Genomic DNA, 11,330 nt, shown 5'->3' with positions numbered 1-11,330 from the left:
ATGCCTGGCTCAGTCCAAGTCTATGGGACCAGTAGAGTCCATGTTTAGTAGAACCAGCCTGAGTCGGGGAAGGAAGTCCAGGAAACGAATGTTAGTAAAAGTGACAGAGGGCACGTGGTATCTGGTGGCTATTCACATAAGAAAATTCTCTAGAAACCCAGTTGGCCATTGGCAGTGAGCCTGGGCTTAGTGCTGGAATCCTGACGCTGTATTGATTCACCTCAGTCAGGCATAGGTGCTGCTGGGTCTCAGTGGTTTTCTCCATTGTCTTTTCTCCTTTTTCCTGTCTGGTCCTATCACCGAGCCCATTTGACTACCTCAGCCCTCTCCTCAAGTATCTGTGAATTAACTCCTTTCTTCTGTGTGTTCTAAAGGTCAGCTGGCTTGCTACAATCTAAGCTCTCCCATTCCCTCCTTAAAATAAGTGATCCCATGTTAACTGCATGTGACCTGGATGTTCATGGCTGTTTTCTTCTTCCCTTCCTCTCTCTTCCTTCTCCTCTTTATCCTTGACCTCACCATCTTCACAGAGAAAAGCTAGACTGTATGGAAAGAAACTAGAGTCCCTCTCTCTCAGCTGTGTCCTGTGCGTGCAGTCCTGAAGATCTGACCTTCTACCTACACATATGGGACAGATGCTTGTTTGGTCTGCTGCCGTGACCACACTTAGATAATAACCTTAAAATTGGAAGGACTGTGACTGAGAACGAATTTGTAAAATCCAATTTTATGTTCTTATAACTTTGAAATGAGAACCAAGAGTAGAGTCCCAGATTTCCCTGAGTCAGATCAGTGAACCTCCAGCACTGTACTGAGTACCATTCCTCTTTTGCCTCCAGACTCTGCATCATGAACACTCTTTCTGAAGCAAACGGCACCTTTGCCATCCACCTTTTAAAGATCCTTTGTCAAAACAACCCTTCGAAAAATGTATGTTACTCTCCTGTGAGCGTCTCCTCTGCTCTAGCTATGGTCCTCTTGGGGGCGAAGGGAGACACCGCAGTCCAGATATCACAGGTAAGTTCCCTGTCACCTGACACCCATTTCACATACCTAAGAGCTGCAGAGAAGCAAGGATAGGAACATGCATAACCAGTTTCATGGGACAGGGGCTAAAATGAAGGAAGACAATATTCTCCAGTAAGACTTCTTTAAAGCAATGATTTTTTCATGAGTAATGACTTGGTAAGGTCTCAAAATTGTCTCCAGACTTCACTTAGAAAATGGTGCATAAATAGATTCATGGTAGGTATTGTGGCAAGGCTTTAAATTCCAGCTTCTAAGGAGATGTAGACAGGATGATCACAAGTTCAAGGCTACCTGCACAACTTAGTTCCACATGAGGTTTGTCTGTATTTTTGTGTAATGGAAGGAGGGTGTTGCAATTACAACTCAGTTGTAGGACTCCTGGAGAATGTTTAAGGCCTTTTGTTTAGTTCCAAGTACTTCAGAGAAAAAAAATGACAAAAATATTTGAAACACAGATTTCTTAGATCTAGTTCATTTTTAGAGCAATAGAGTTTGTAACAATTTATTAGAAAGTGAGACTAATACCTGCTTTTAATTATTTTGATATCAACTGTCTTTACATCGGAATCTCATATCCTGCCTTAAACATCTCTTATTAGCTTGCAAATTCTGTTTACAACCAAAATTCTTCATTACTGATGTCATGCTATTTCATTGTTTTCATTCACAGACACTTGGTTTAAACACAGAAGAAGACATTCATCAGGGCTTCCAGTGGCTTCTAAGAAACCTGAACAAGCCAGAAAAAAAATACTTGCTTAGAATGGCCAATAGGATCTTTGCAGACAACACTTGTGAATTACCCCCAGTAAGTTGAATCAGTAGAATGACATCAATTGCTTTGAAAATAATTGTTGCTATAGAGAAGGATCCCAGAGATCTTGAGGAAATGAAGGGCAAACTTTTAGCCAGAGCGATTGTACAAATCTATAAGACCTCCATTTAGAAGACTGAGACAAGACAGACACGCGCTCTAGGACAGCATAGTCTCCATAGTGAGACTCGACTCCCTAACCTTGACCAAGACCAAAATTCTATAACGATACTTTGAAATACTTTAAATCTAATTTTGCGTAATTTTTATTTATTCAGGTCTGGCTATTCTCACTTACAAAGGCCTAGTACAAAAAGATGCTTGTTCTTTAAAGTGATATCTACACTCATTTTAGTTTTTTTCTTTAATGTCTTAATATTCAGAAGGTCAGGTTCCTTGCAGACACTTTATTTGCCCATGTTACCTTTCTGAACATTTTCTCTCCAAAGACCTATAAGGAGTCCTGTCTTCAATTCTATCACTCGGAGCTGGAGCAGCTGTCCTTTGCCAAAGATCCAGAGGAGTCCAGGAAGCACATAAACACGTGGGTCTCCAAACAGACTGAAGGTCAGAATTTCAAGTTATTTCACACCCCACATTCTTGTCCTTTCCATCCACCCCTCCCTCTTCTTCCTTCCCTCCTTTTTCTTTTAACTTCCCTTCTCCCTCATGGACTAATCTCATGTTATTTCAGGGAGTCAAAGAGATGTAGACTCACATCATGATATGTGGTATAATTTAGACCTTAGTGAATTCATGGAGGTTTTATTCAGACAGTTAGATTTGAAACATAGGGTTATTTGTATATTTCTTTCTTTTTAAAAATGGTTTCTATTTATTTTATGTGCATTGGTTTTTGGCTACATGTGTATCTGTGTAAGGGTGTTGTATTCCCAGGAACTGGAGTTACAGACAGCTAGGAGCTCCCATGGGGGTGCTGGGAACTGAACTTGGGACCTCTTGAAGAACAGTCAGTGCTCTGAACCGCTGAGCCATCTCTCCAGCCCAGTTTTGTGTATTTCTTCAGGACAGAGGGATGATAGAAATGCCATGAGAAATCATTGGCCTGATTGCAAGTTGAACAGCTTACATTAGAAGACAGGGGTGGTCTGCAGTGTTGACAGGTCATGTGATTCCAACATAGAGATTCATGTAGGGATCTTCCTCATAAGTCTTCTCTCGGCTCGCTCTTCCTAAGGTCTGTATTGCCCCGGCCACCACCACCATTATGTAGAAGAAGATTCCTGTTTCTGATTCCACCCATCCTGCCTCAGATCCCTCACTTACATGTGGTGAAACCAGCCTTGATTTCCATTGAAAATACTCTATCAGGTCTGCTCAGCTACATTGACCTAAAAGAACTTTCCATTGGGTTAGGCCGTATTTGTTTCTATTTTAAAGATAACTGTTTGAGAATTGGTCTCACAGATCTTTGAGAGCATTGTCTGATATGTAAACCATCCAAACAGCTCTATCCCAATAAGTACATTCCTATTTGTGCTAACAGAGTGACGATAAGAATGAGAATCTTTTCTTAAAGACTCCGCAATTATTTGCCCATTTTTTTGTTAGAATCTTACCTCTTCTACACGTTTGATATTATAAATGAGCAGGATTCTCTTGACCATTGATGGGATCTCCCTTAATGGAGAAGAAGGGAATCTGTTCTCTTGCCTATGTTGTTTCTTTTGGTGATGGAGAGTTTAGAATAGTAATAGCTATTCAACAAACTACTTTCTGCCTTTGAGTCTCTGACATGTTGTGCTATGCTAGAATTGGGCATGGCCATGGTATTCTAGATAAGACTCTGGATCTAACATTAGTGTATTACTCCGTGATCTCTAGAGGAACAGAATGAATATATAATACGGATGGGATTTAAAAGATTGGCATATATAATACAGGCTGACTGGATGTAGGGGGGATGGATTTGGACTTCACAAATGGCAGAGTTGCGTGCCCTCTCTTAAGGAGTAATCCCACAACGATCATCTGCACGTGGTGTGTTTGAGAATCTGGGAGCATTTCCATTCTCTATGAACCTGAAGATCTTATAAGACTCAGTCTGGCATGGAAAGCCTAGAAGATTCTAGAAAGCCACCAGTCTTTGTCCACATGAAGGCCAAAGTTACTGAGTCCCAGTGTCAGCTAAAAACGATAGGCCTGGGGCACAAAGAGCATAGATGCACTCATCAGCGAGGGCTGAAGGCAGGCAGGCAAAAGCAGTGCTGATTCTCCCTCAGTCCTTTAGTCAGGGCAGCACAGGAAGGCATTGCCCACTCTGGGGAGTGTCTTCCCCCGTAGTCACTTTCCTAGGAAATGTCTCCACAGGACTGCCCAGAGACATGTCTCTTAGTTGATTCAGACTGTCAAGATAGTACCCACCAGAGCATCCAAGGTGAAACATTAGTCCCCGGGGACCCCTTCCACATTTCCTGCTTCTTTATTCTCCATCCTGGAGTCACTTTTTCTGCCTTTTCCAAACCTGCTTTCTGTGAGAGACTTGGAAATCGTTCAGCATCCTCATCTTGAGGATGGTCATTCGGTGCACATGATCTCCAGTCATGCATTGATGCTGGCTTCCTGTTTTCTTTTATTTTATTTTCTTTTTTTAAGCAAAATTTGAAAGTGATTCTTGAATCTGCCCAGATGTAATATCATCTTATTTCTCATGCGTGTATAAAACGAACCTGAATGATGTCTCTGCTTTTTCAAAAGGGAAAATTCCAGAGTTGTTGTCAGATGGTTCAGTTGATTCAGAGACCAGGCTGGTTCTAGTCAACGCCTTATATTTCAAAGGAAAGTGGCATCAACAGTTTTACAAAGAAAGCACAAGGGAAATGCCCTTTAAAATAAACCAGGTAAGGAACAGTATCCAAAAGTTCATGCCAGTGTGTCAAAGAACTTGCATGGAAATGTGTAAAGGTGAGTGTGTAGCTCTGGGGTTCAGTGGTAGATATCGCATGTCTTGTGGGGTGCTGAGCTTGATCCTCAGCCTAGAAACATGGAGAATAGGAAGGCACATAAAACCATTAGAAACTAATATTTTTGAATGCAAGGTTAAAATATAGACAATTGATAGGAATATAGAACATTAACGGCCTATATTATTTTTCATCCTTTTGAGGGCAATTTCCACTTTTGACAATTTCTTGTGTGACCATTGCTTCTACCTCTCGCTAAACTAAATTTTCCTTATGTACAAAAATGTCAGATATGACTTCTTATATTATATTAGTATAATATATAGATGAAGCATGATACATAGTAGAAAGGATGTTTTCTGAGAAGATGTATCTGTCTGCAGTATCATTTACACCACTATGGAAATATCCCAGTCTAATGTATGAAAACTTTTCTTTTAACTACAATTGATTATGCCTCCTTAGATACAATGACTGACAATAGTGAATGGTGAAATCCTATTTCTGGTGTGATCTTAGCTGACTTTCTATTAGTGAAACAAACTATCTCAGATAATCAATTTAAGTAGGAAATATTTAATGGAGCTCATGATCCCAGTAGTTTCAGTCTGGTCAGTGGGTCCAATCACTTAGGGTTTTGGTGGTACAGTACAACATGCAGTGAAAATTTATGGTGGTGTTTGGTCACCTCACAGCAGTCAGGAAGCAAAAGAAAGAGGGATTGCATTGTCAAAATCCTATTCGAGGGCAGACCCTCTCCAAAACCTAACTCTTCACTAATAGGCCCTATCTCCTAAGGATTTTTCAGACCCCAGTAGTGTGAACCTGTGGACAATGGCTTTGAAACATGAGACTTGGTGGAACATTATAGGCCCAACTATGACTTTAAAATATTAATAATTGAATGACACATTTCTCCTGCTGGTAACGCATGATGTTTCCTAAGTACATCTCTGCTAGGTTGCTGTTTTGTTAACTGGAGACAAACCAGAGCCATTTAAGAAGACTGACGCTACATGGAGAAACTGCCTCCATAAGATTGGCATTGAGACAAGTCTATGGGGCACATTTCTTAATAATTGGTGTGGATCCATCCCACTCTGGCTAGTGCCAACGCTGGGGAGGAGGTCATAAACTGTATAAGAAATCAGGCTGAGATATCCATGGGGAACAAGCCAATAAGCAGCACTCCTCCATGGTTTCTGCCTCAGCTCCTGCTCAGAATTCCCTCAGGGATGGAATGTGCCCTGAGAGTTGTGAGATGAAAGACCCCGTTTCTCCCCACGCTGTTTTGTTCAAGGTCTTTTACCACCACGCAGAATCCTATCTACTACAGTTCCATATCTGCTTACAACAACTATTTTAATCAAAGCAGGAAGAGACTGGTAGACGTTAACTAAGTGTTCACTGGACCATGATGAGTGTTGTCATTGTGAGTGAAGAGAAAACTGCTGGCATTAACTTCAGCTCATTTGGAAACCTTTTGACCTCTCTCAATAATGTATTTTATGTCCTGGGTTCATCTGTTCAGAGTGAGAAAAGACCAGTGCAGATGATGTATCAGGAAGACACATTTAACCACGCCTACGTGAATGAAGTACAGGCACAGGTGCTGGTGATGCCCTATGAGGGCCTGGAGCTGAGCTTTGTGGTCCTGCTCCCGGATGATGGTGTGGACCTCAGCCAGGTGAGGCAGGAGAGGTTGTGTTATTCGACACTCTAAATGTCTTCTAGAAGAGTCCAGTGTCTGTTCTCATTAGACGATAATTAATTCTTTTCATCTTAACAAATTCATGGAGAGTGGGTAGTACTAACAGACTGAGCTTCGAATTGTGTCCAGGCACAAGGTTTTAGTGTTTTCAAGACTCCTGTTGTGGGTTGTGTGACTTTGCCATATATTATAACGTCATCACAAGGATATGATATGATGATCACTATCTGATAGGATGAAATGAGAGAAATTCAGGCAGCAAAATTAGCATAGTTCTTGGAAAATAACACCACTCTGTAAAGAGAACTTTATCATGATCCTTGTTATTATTTTATTTTAAAATATTAGAACATAAAATATACAGAAAAATATTGCACTTACCCTAACAAAGTGGAAGAGAAGGAGCAACATCTTCAGATGTCAGGCAGATCATTATGAAACTTCTTGGACTTCCTTGCAGCTGGATGCCCCACTATATCACAGCCAGACTCTGAATGGAGGGAAGTGCAGTGTGAAAGATCTAAGGGGTCTTTGTAATCAGAACAGATTCCCTGGCTCTTCTCATCCAGCTCCCTAACAGTGGCATGGCATATGTAGTGTTAGTTTTTCATCACTGATAAAATGCCTAACAAAAATAACATAGGAGGGGAAGGATTTATGTAGGCATACAGATTTAGAGAGCTCATTTCAAATTACCTGTCCACATCTTACAGTTCCATTGAGGCAGGTGCATTTGGCAGACATCACAGGCCTTTTAGTAATCAGGAAGCAGAAAAATAAGAAGGGACGAAAAACCAAGGACATCCTTCAAAGGTAACCTCCAGAAACTGCTTCCTTCATTCTTCTAGACACCCTTGATGCCTAAAAAAAGGTACAAAGAGCTGCAGAGCAAGCATTTACTATGAGAGTTTTTTTGAGAAATTTCACATTTAAGTTACACAACCCACAAAACACAATCTACCCTGGAATAGACCTCCCTTCCAGGGGGTTGAGGACAAGATGGCCAGGTCTTCCTACCTCTCAGGCTGATGGCCTCCATACCCATCAGGGGAGCTGCACACTAGCAGGACAGTGGGACACTCATGCTGTCTGGCCATGGGAAGAGGCAGTGCCCCATGTGGGATAATGGCACAGTCTGTGAGCAGGAAGTGGCTATGAAACTCTGGGTAAGACCTCAACTGTGAATCTGACAGTCTCTAATTCTAATTTGTCAGGTGGAAAACAATCTCACCTTTGAGAAGTTAACAGCCTGGACCAAACCAGACTATATGAAGAGAATTTATATAAAGGTTTTCCTTCCAAAATTTAAATTGGAAGAGGATTATAAAATGGAGTCCATGTTTCAGCACTTGAGAATGGTAGATGTCTTCCAAGGAAGCAAGACTGATTCATCAGCAATGTCTCCACAGAAAGACCTATGTCTGTCCAAGTTTGTTCACAAGAGTGTTGTGGAGGTCAATGAAGAAGGCACTGAAGCTGCAGCAGCCTCGGCCATCATTAGTTATGACTGTGGCCTTGAAACTGACTTAACATTCCGTGCAGACCGCCCCTTCCTGTTCTTCATCAAGCACAATGAAACCAATAGCCTCCTGTTCTGTGGCAGGTTCTCCTCTCCATAGGCACAATTACCATGTCAGAAGAAGTTCTCAATTCAGCATCTTGACAACTTCTGTAACGCTGTGAGGATGGGCATATGGCAGAACCATGTTCCAAGGTGAGGGCCCATTTCTCCTGGCACGCTGATATTCAGATGTCCTCATTCATCTCCCCCTTTCCTGACCACATCTATGGCATTTGCCAGGTCTTAGGGCCACAGAGTGCTTTGGTTACCTGTTATGTAAAACAACAAAAGAGGCAAACAATTCCACTAGGTAACCACAAAGTTGTCTATGGTGACCCTAATAAGCACCACACACAGTGCACAGACAAATCATGCCAACTATATACTCAGTGCTCTCCTGGCTCCTCACCTCCTGCCATCACTTGTCCTAATCTGTACTCATCATAGTGAACACTTCTGTGGATGATGACCGCTATTGCAGTTTTCCCAGTGATTGGTCCTTAATGCACACTTTAATATTACTTTTCTTTGCTGTCCACCAGTCACCAGGGGTGTGCCCACCACTGTGCTAGACTTGGGGACAGATGCAGACAGTGTGGTCCTCTAACAGTTGGACTTCCCTACTTTCTCTCAAATTATCTATCTGTCGTCAGAGCTACCTTGAACTATTATATTTTTCCCTGCGGATGTCATGATTCTGTAAACTATTGTTTTTATCCACAAGCAATTATACTAATCAAGTTCGGTGGCATCCTAATGACCATTTCAAAATAAATTTTGTTTTCTCACCAAACATGTATGCTGCTGAATAAATAAGAGAGGGAAGTCTGAGTTTGCATTTGCTTTAATTAAAAATATCAACCTTGGATGAGGAGGCAGAGTCAGCAACTAGCTGATAGAATGTAATCATAGAGATAGAGGGCGTCTGGAAGACAGATGGAGAGATGCACAGGTGGTAGGGAGGGACTTTTAGCATGGCAGGTTTTCGGTTTTTTGTTTGTTGGTTTTTGGTTTGATGGAGCAGAAGGAAGACAGTGGCAAGGAGGAATTATCAGCAAGTTGCTCTTTAATCTCTGACTTAGCAGGTTTCGCCCAGCCTCTGACTTCTGGGTTTTATTAATACATAGGAACAATTGATGCTTATTTAAAACTACATCTATTGACAGAGATAGGAGCAGATCTGGTAGGATGTAAGTCCTGCCGGGCGGCTACTAGAGAAACACGTCAATAACTATGGAGTCGCAATTATTGGCTGAGACAGCAGTAGATGCAGAGCAAAGCCCCGCACAAAACTGAATCTGCCACCTCCATGTGTCATGGTGACTTTGATAGCCAAGTCTCAAAATCCTGTATCTCTGAGGGTTGTAATCACTGGTTCCAGTTTAGCAGGGATTTGAATGTCTTTTGGGTAATGATAATGTTAAAATATTGTTTTGTGCTATCCTGCTACATCGAAACGCTTGCTCCAGAGTTGGAAATTGACTGTACTGATAGCTGATCCACCTTAGTCTATGGCAGGAGATAAAAAAGCGAGACAAAACAGCTTTAAAAAGATAGAATATCAGCTTCACTTAACTGCCTGAAACTTTTGCTAAGATATAAACTTTATCTCAAGACTTATGCAACTATTGTATGAATTTTCTATACCCCAAGATTTAAAAGCTTATTTAAAGCCGTTAAAAATCTATAGAATCTGTAATAAAAATTGACTTAAAACTTACAACACAGAGTTAATGATTAAATATTTATACACATGATGGAGGAAGGTCATTGGCTAATAAAGGAACTGCCTTGGCCCATTTTATTGGTTAGAAGATAGGTGGGAGGAGTAGACAGAACAGAATGCTGGGAGGAAGAGGAAGTGAGCTCAGACTCCACAGCTCTCCTCTCAGGAGCAGACACCTCAGAGAGATGCAATGCTCCGCTCTCCCCGGCAGATGCACGCGATGTAGCAAGCCGCCAGGTTAGACATGCTGAACCTTTCCCGGTAAGACCGGTGCTCACAGATTATTAGAGATGGGTTGATCGGGATGTGAGAATTAGCCTGTAAGGGCTAGAGCTAAAGGGCCAAGCAGTGTTTAAAAGAATACAGTGTACGAGTAATTATTTCGGGGCATAAGCTAGCCGAGCAGGCAGCCGGGGTGCTGGGGATGCAGCCCCGACGCCCCTTATTACTACATACACACGTAACCTTACCATTCGGGTTGTAAAATTCAGCAATAGACAGCACCACCATCATAAATGAAAACAAAACACCCAATCAATCAAGTCTACAGTCTGGGACAGTCTCTGAATACAAAACCCTTGCTTTTCAACCTCTGTAGTTCTGCTTCTGGCTAACTGTTTGTTGATTGAAAACTCCATACCTGAAACATGTTTATGTTTTATGCATAAAGCTCACCCTGAGAACACCTCGACAAAGAATCACTAAGAATGTATTTCTAGCAGCTGGGAGGCAGTGGCACATGCCATTAATACCACGTGTGGGAGGCAGAGGCAGGTGGATTTTTGTGTTCAAGGCCAGCCTGGTCTACAGAGCAAGTTCCAGAACAACCAGAGCTATAAAGAGAAATCCTGTCTCAAAAAAAAAAGAAAAGAAAGAAAGAAAGAAAAAGAAAAAAGAGGATATGTCTAGCCTCCCTGACTATGAATTTTGTTAAACATTATCTATTTTTATAAATTGAGTCATAGAAAAAAACAGTGATTTTTCTGGAAAGTACCCTATGAAAGGACCAAAAAAGTTAAATCACCAGTTTCCCCCATGGACTGTATTTACAATTTACACTAAAAGAGCTATAATCAAGAATTGTAATATTTATAGGTCAAATTAACAGGTACAAAACTGTAAAATCCTAATCTACAAATTACTAACTTGTCGTAAACACTTAAAGATAATTAAGACATACAGATTAATACTCACCTTATAAAGGATGAGATTCTAGAAAACATAAAAGTGAGTGAGGCAACCCAGAAAGACAAATATCATATATACTCACTCAAAAGTGGCTTTTAGACATAAAGCAAAGAAAAACAGCCTACAAATCACCCTCCCAGAGAACCTAGAAAACAATGAGAACCCTAATCTACATGGGAATGAGGATCTAATCTACATGGGAAGTAGAAAAAGACAAGATCTTCTGAGTAAACTGGAAGCATGGGGACCATGTGAGAGGGTTGAATGGGAGGAGAGAGGCAGGGAGGGGAGCAGAGAAAAATGTATAGCTCAATAAAATAAATAAATAAATAAATAAATAAACCATCAGATTCTTTAATATGTTCAGAACAAAACTT

The 11,330-nt window shown here is 41.2% G+C and overlaps 1 protein-coding gene across 1 annotated transcript; it reads left to right on the top strand.

Annotated features, from left to right (window-relative positions):
* Positions 1–849: 849 nt before the first annotated feature.
* LOC142848785 (serpin B9-like) lies at positions 850–8,097 on the top strand. The gene is made up of 6 exons (XM_075970961.1): positions 850–1,017; positions 1,700–1,837; positions 2,293–2,410; positions 4,562–4,704; positions 6,299–6,454; positions 7,693–8,097. The coding sequence occupies exons 1-6, from the start codon at positions 850–852 to the stop codon at positions 8,095–8,097; spliced, it is 1,128 nt and encodes a 375-aa protein (XP_075827076.1).
* The last annotated feature ends 3,233 nt before the right edge of the window (positions 8,098–11,330 follow it).

Source organism: Microtus pennsylvanicus, chromosome 4, assembly GCF_037038515.1.
Source record: "Microtus pennsylvanicus isolate mMicPen1 chromosome 4, mMicPen1.hap1, whole genome shotgun sequence".
Lineage (NCBI taxonomy): Eukaryota > Metazoa > Chordata > Mammalia > Rodentia > Cricetidae > Microtus > Microtus pennsylvanicus.
This window is presented reverse-complemented; position numbering and strand designations above follow the sequence as displayed.

What these genes read in the sequence shown, in the direction of transcription:
- LOC142848785 (XM_075970961.1), top strand. Translation starts at nt 850, where the DNA reads ATGAACACTCTTTCTGAAGCAAACGGCACCTTTGCCATCCACCTTTTA. An exon ending in ACACTTGTGAATTACCCCCA is followed by an intron (nt 1,838 to 2,292) that starts GTAAGTTGAATC and finishes TTCTCTCCAAAG; the next exon opens with ACCTATAAGGAGTCCTGTCT. An exon ending in TGCCCTTTAAAATAAACCAG is followed by an intron (nt 4,705 to 6,298) that starts GTAAGGAACAGT and finishes TCATCTGTTCAG; the next exon opens with AGTGAGAAAAGACCAGTGCA.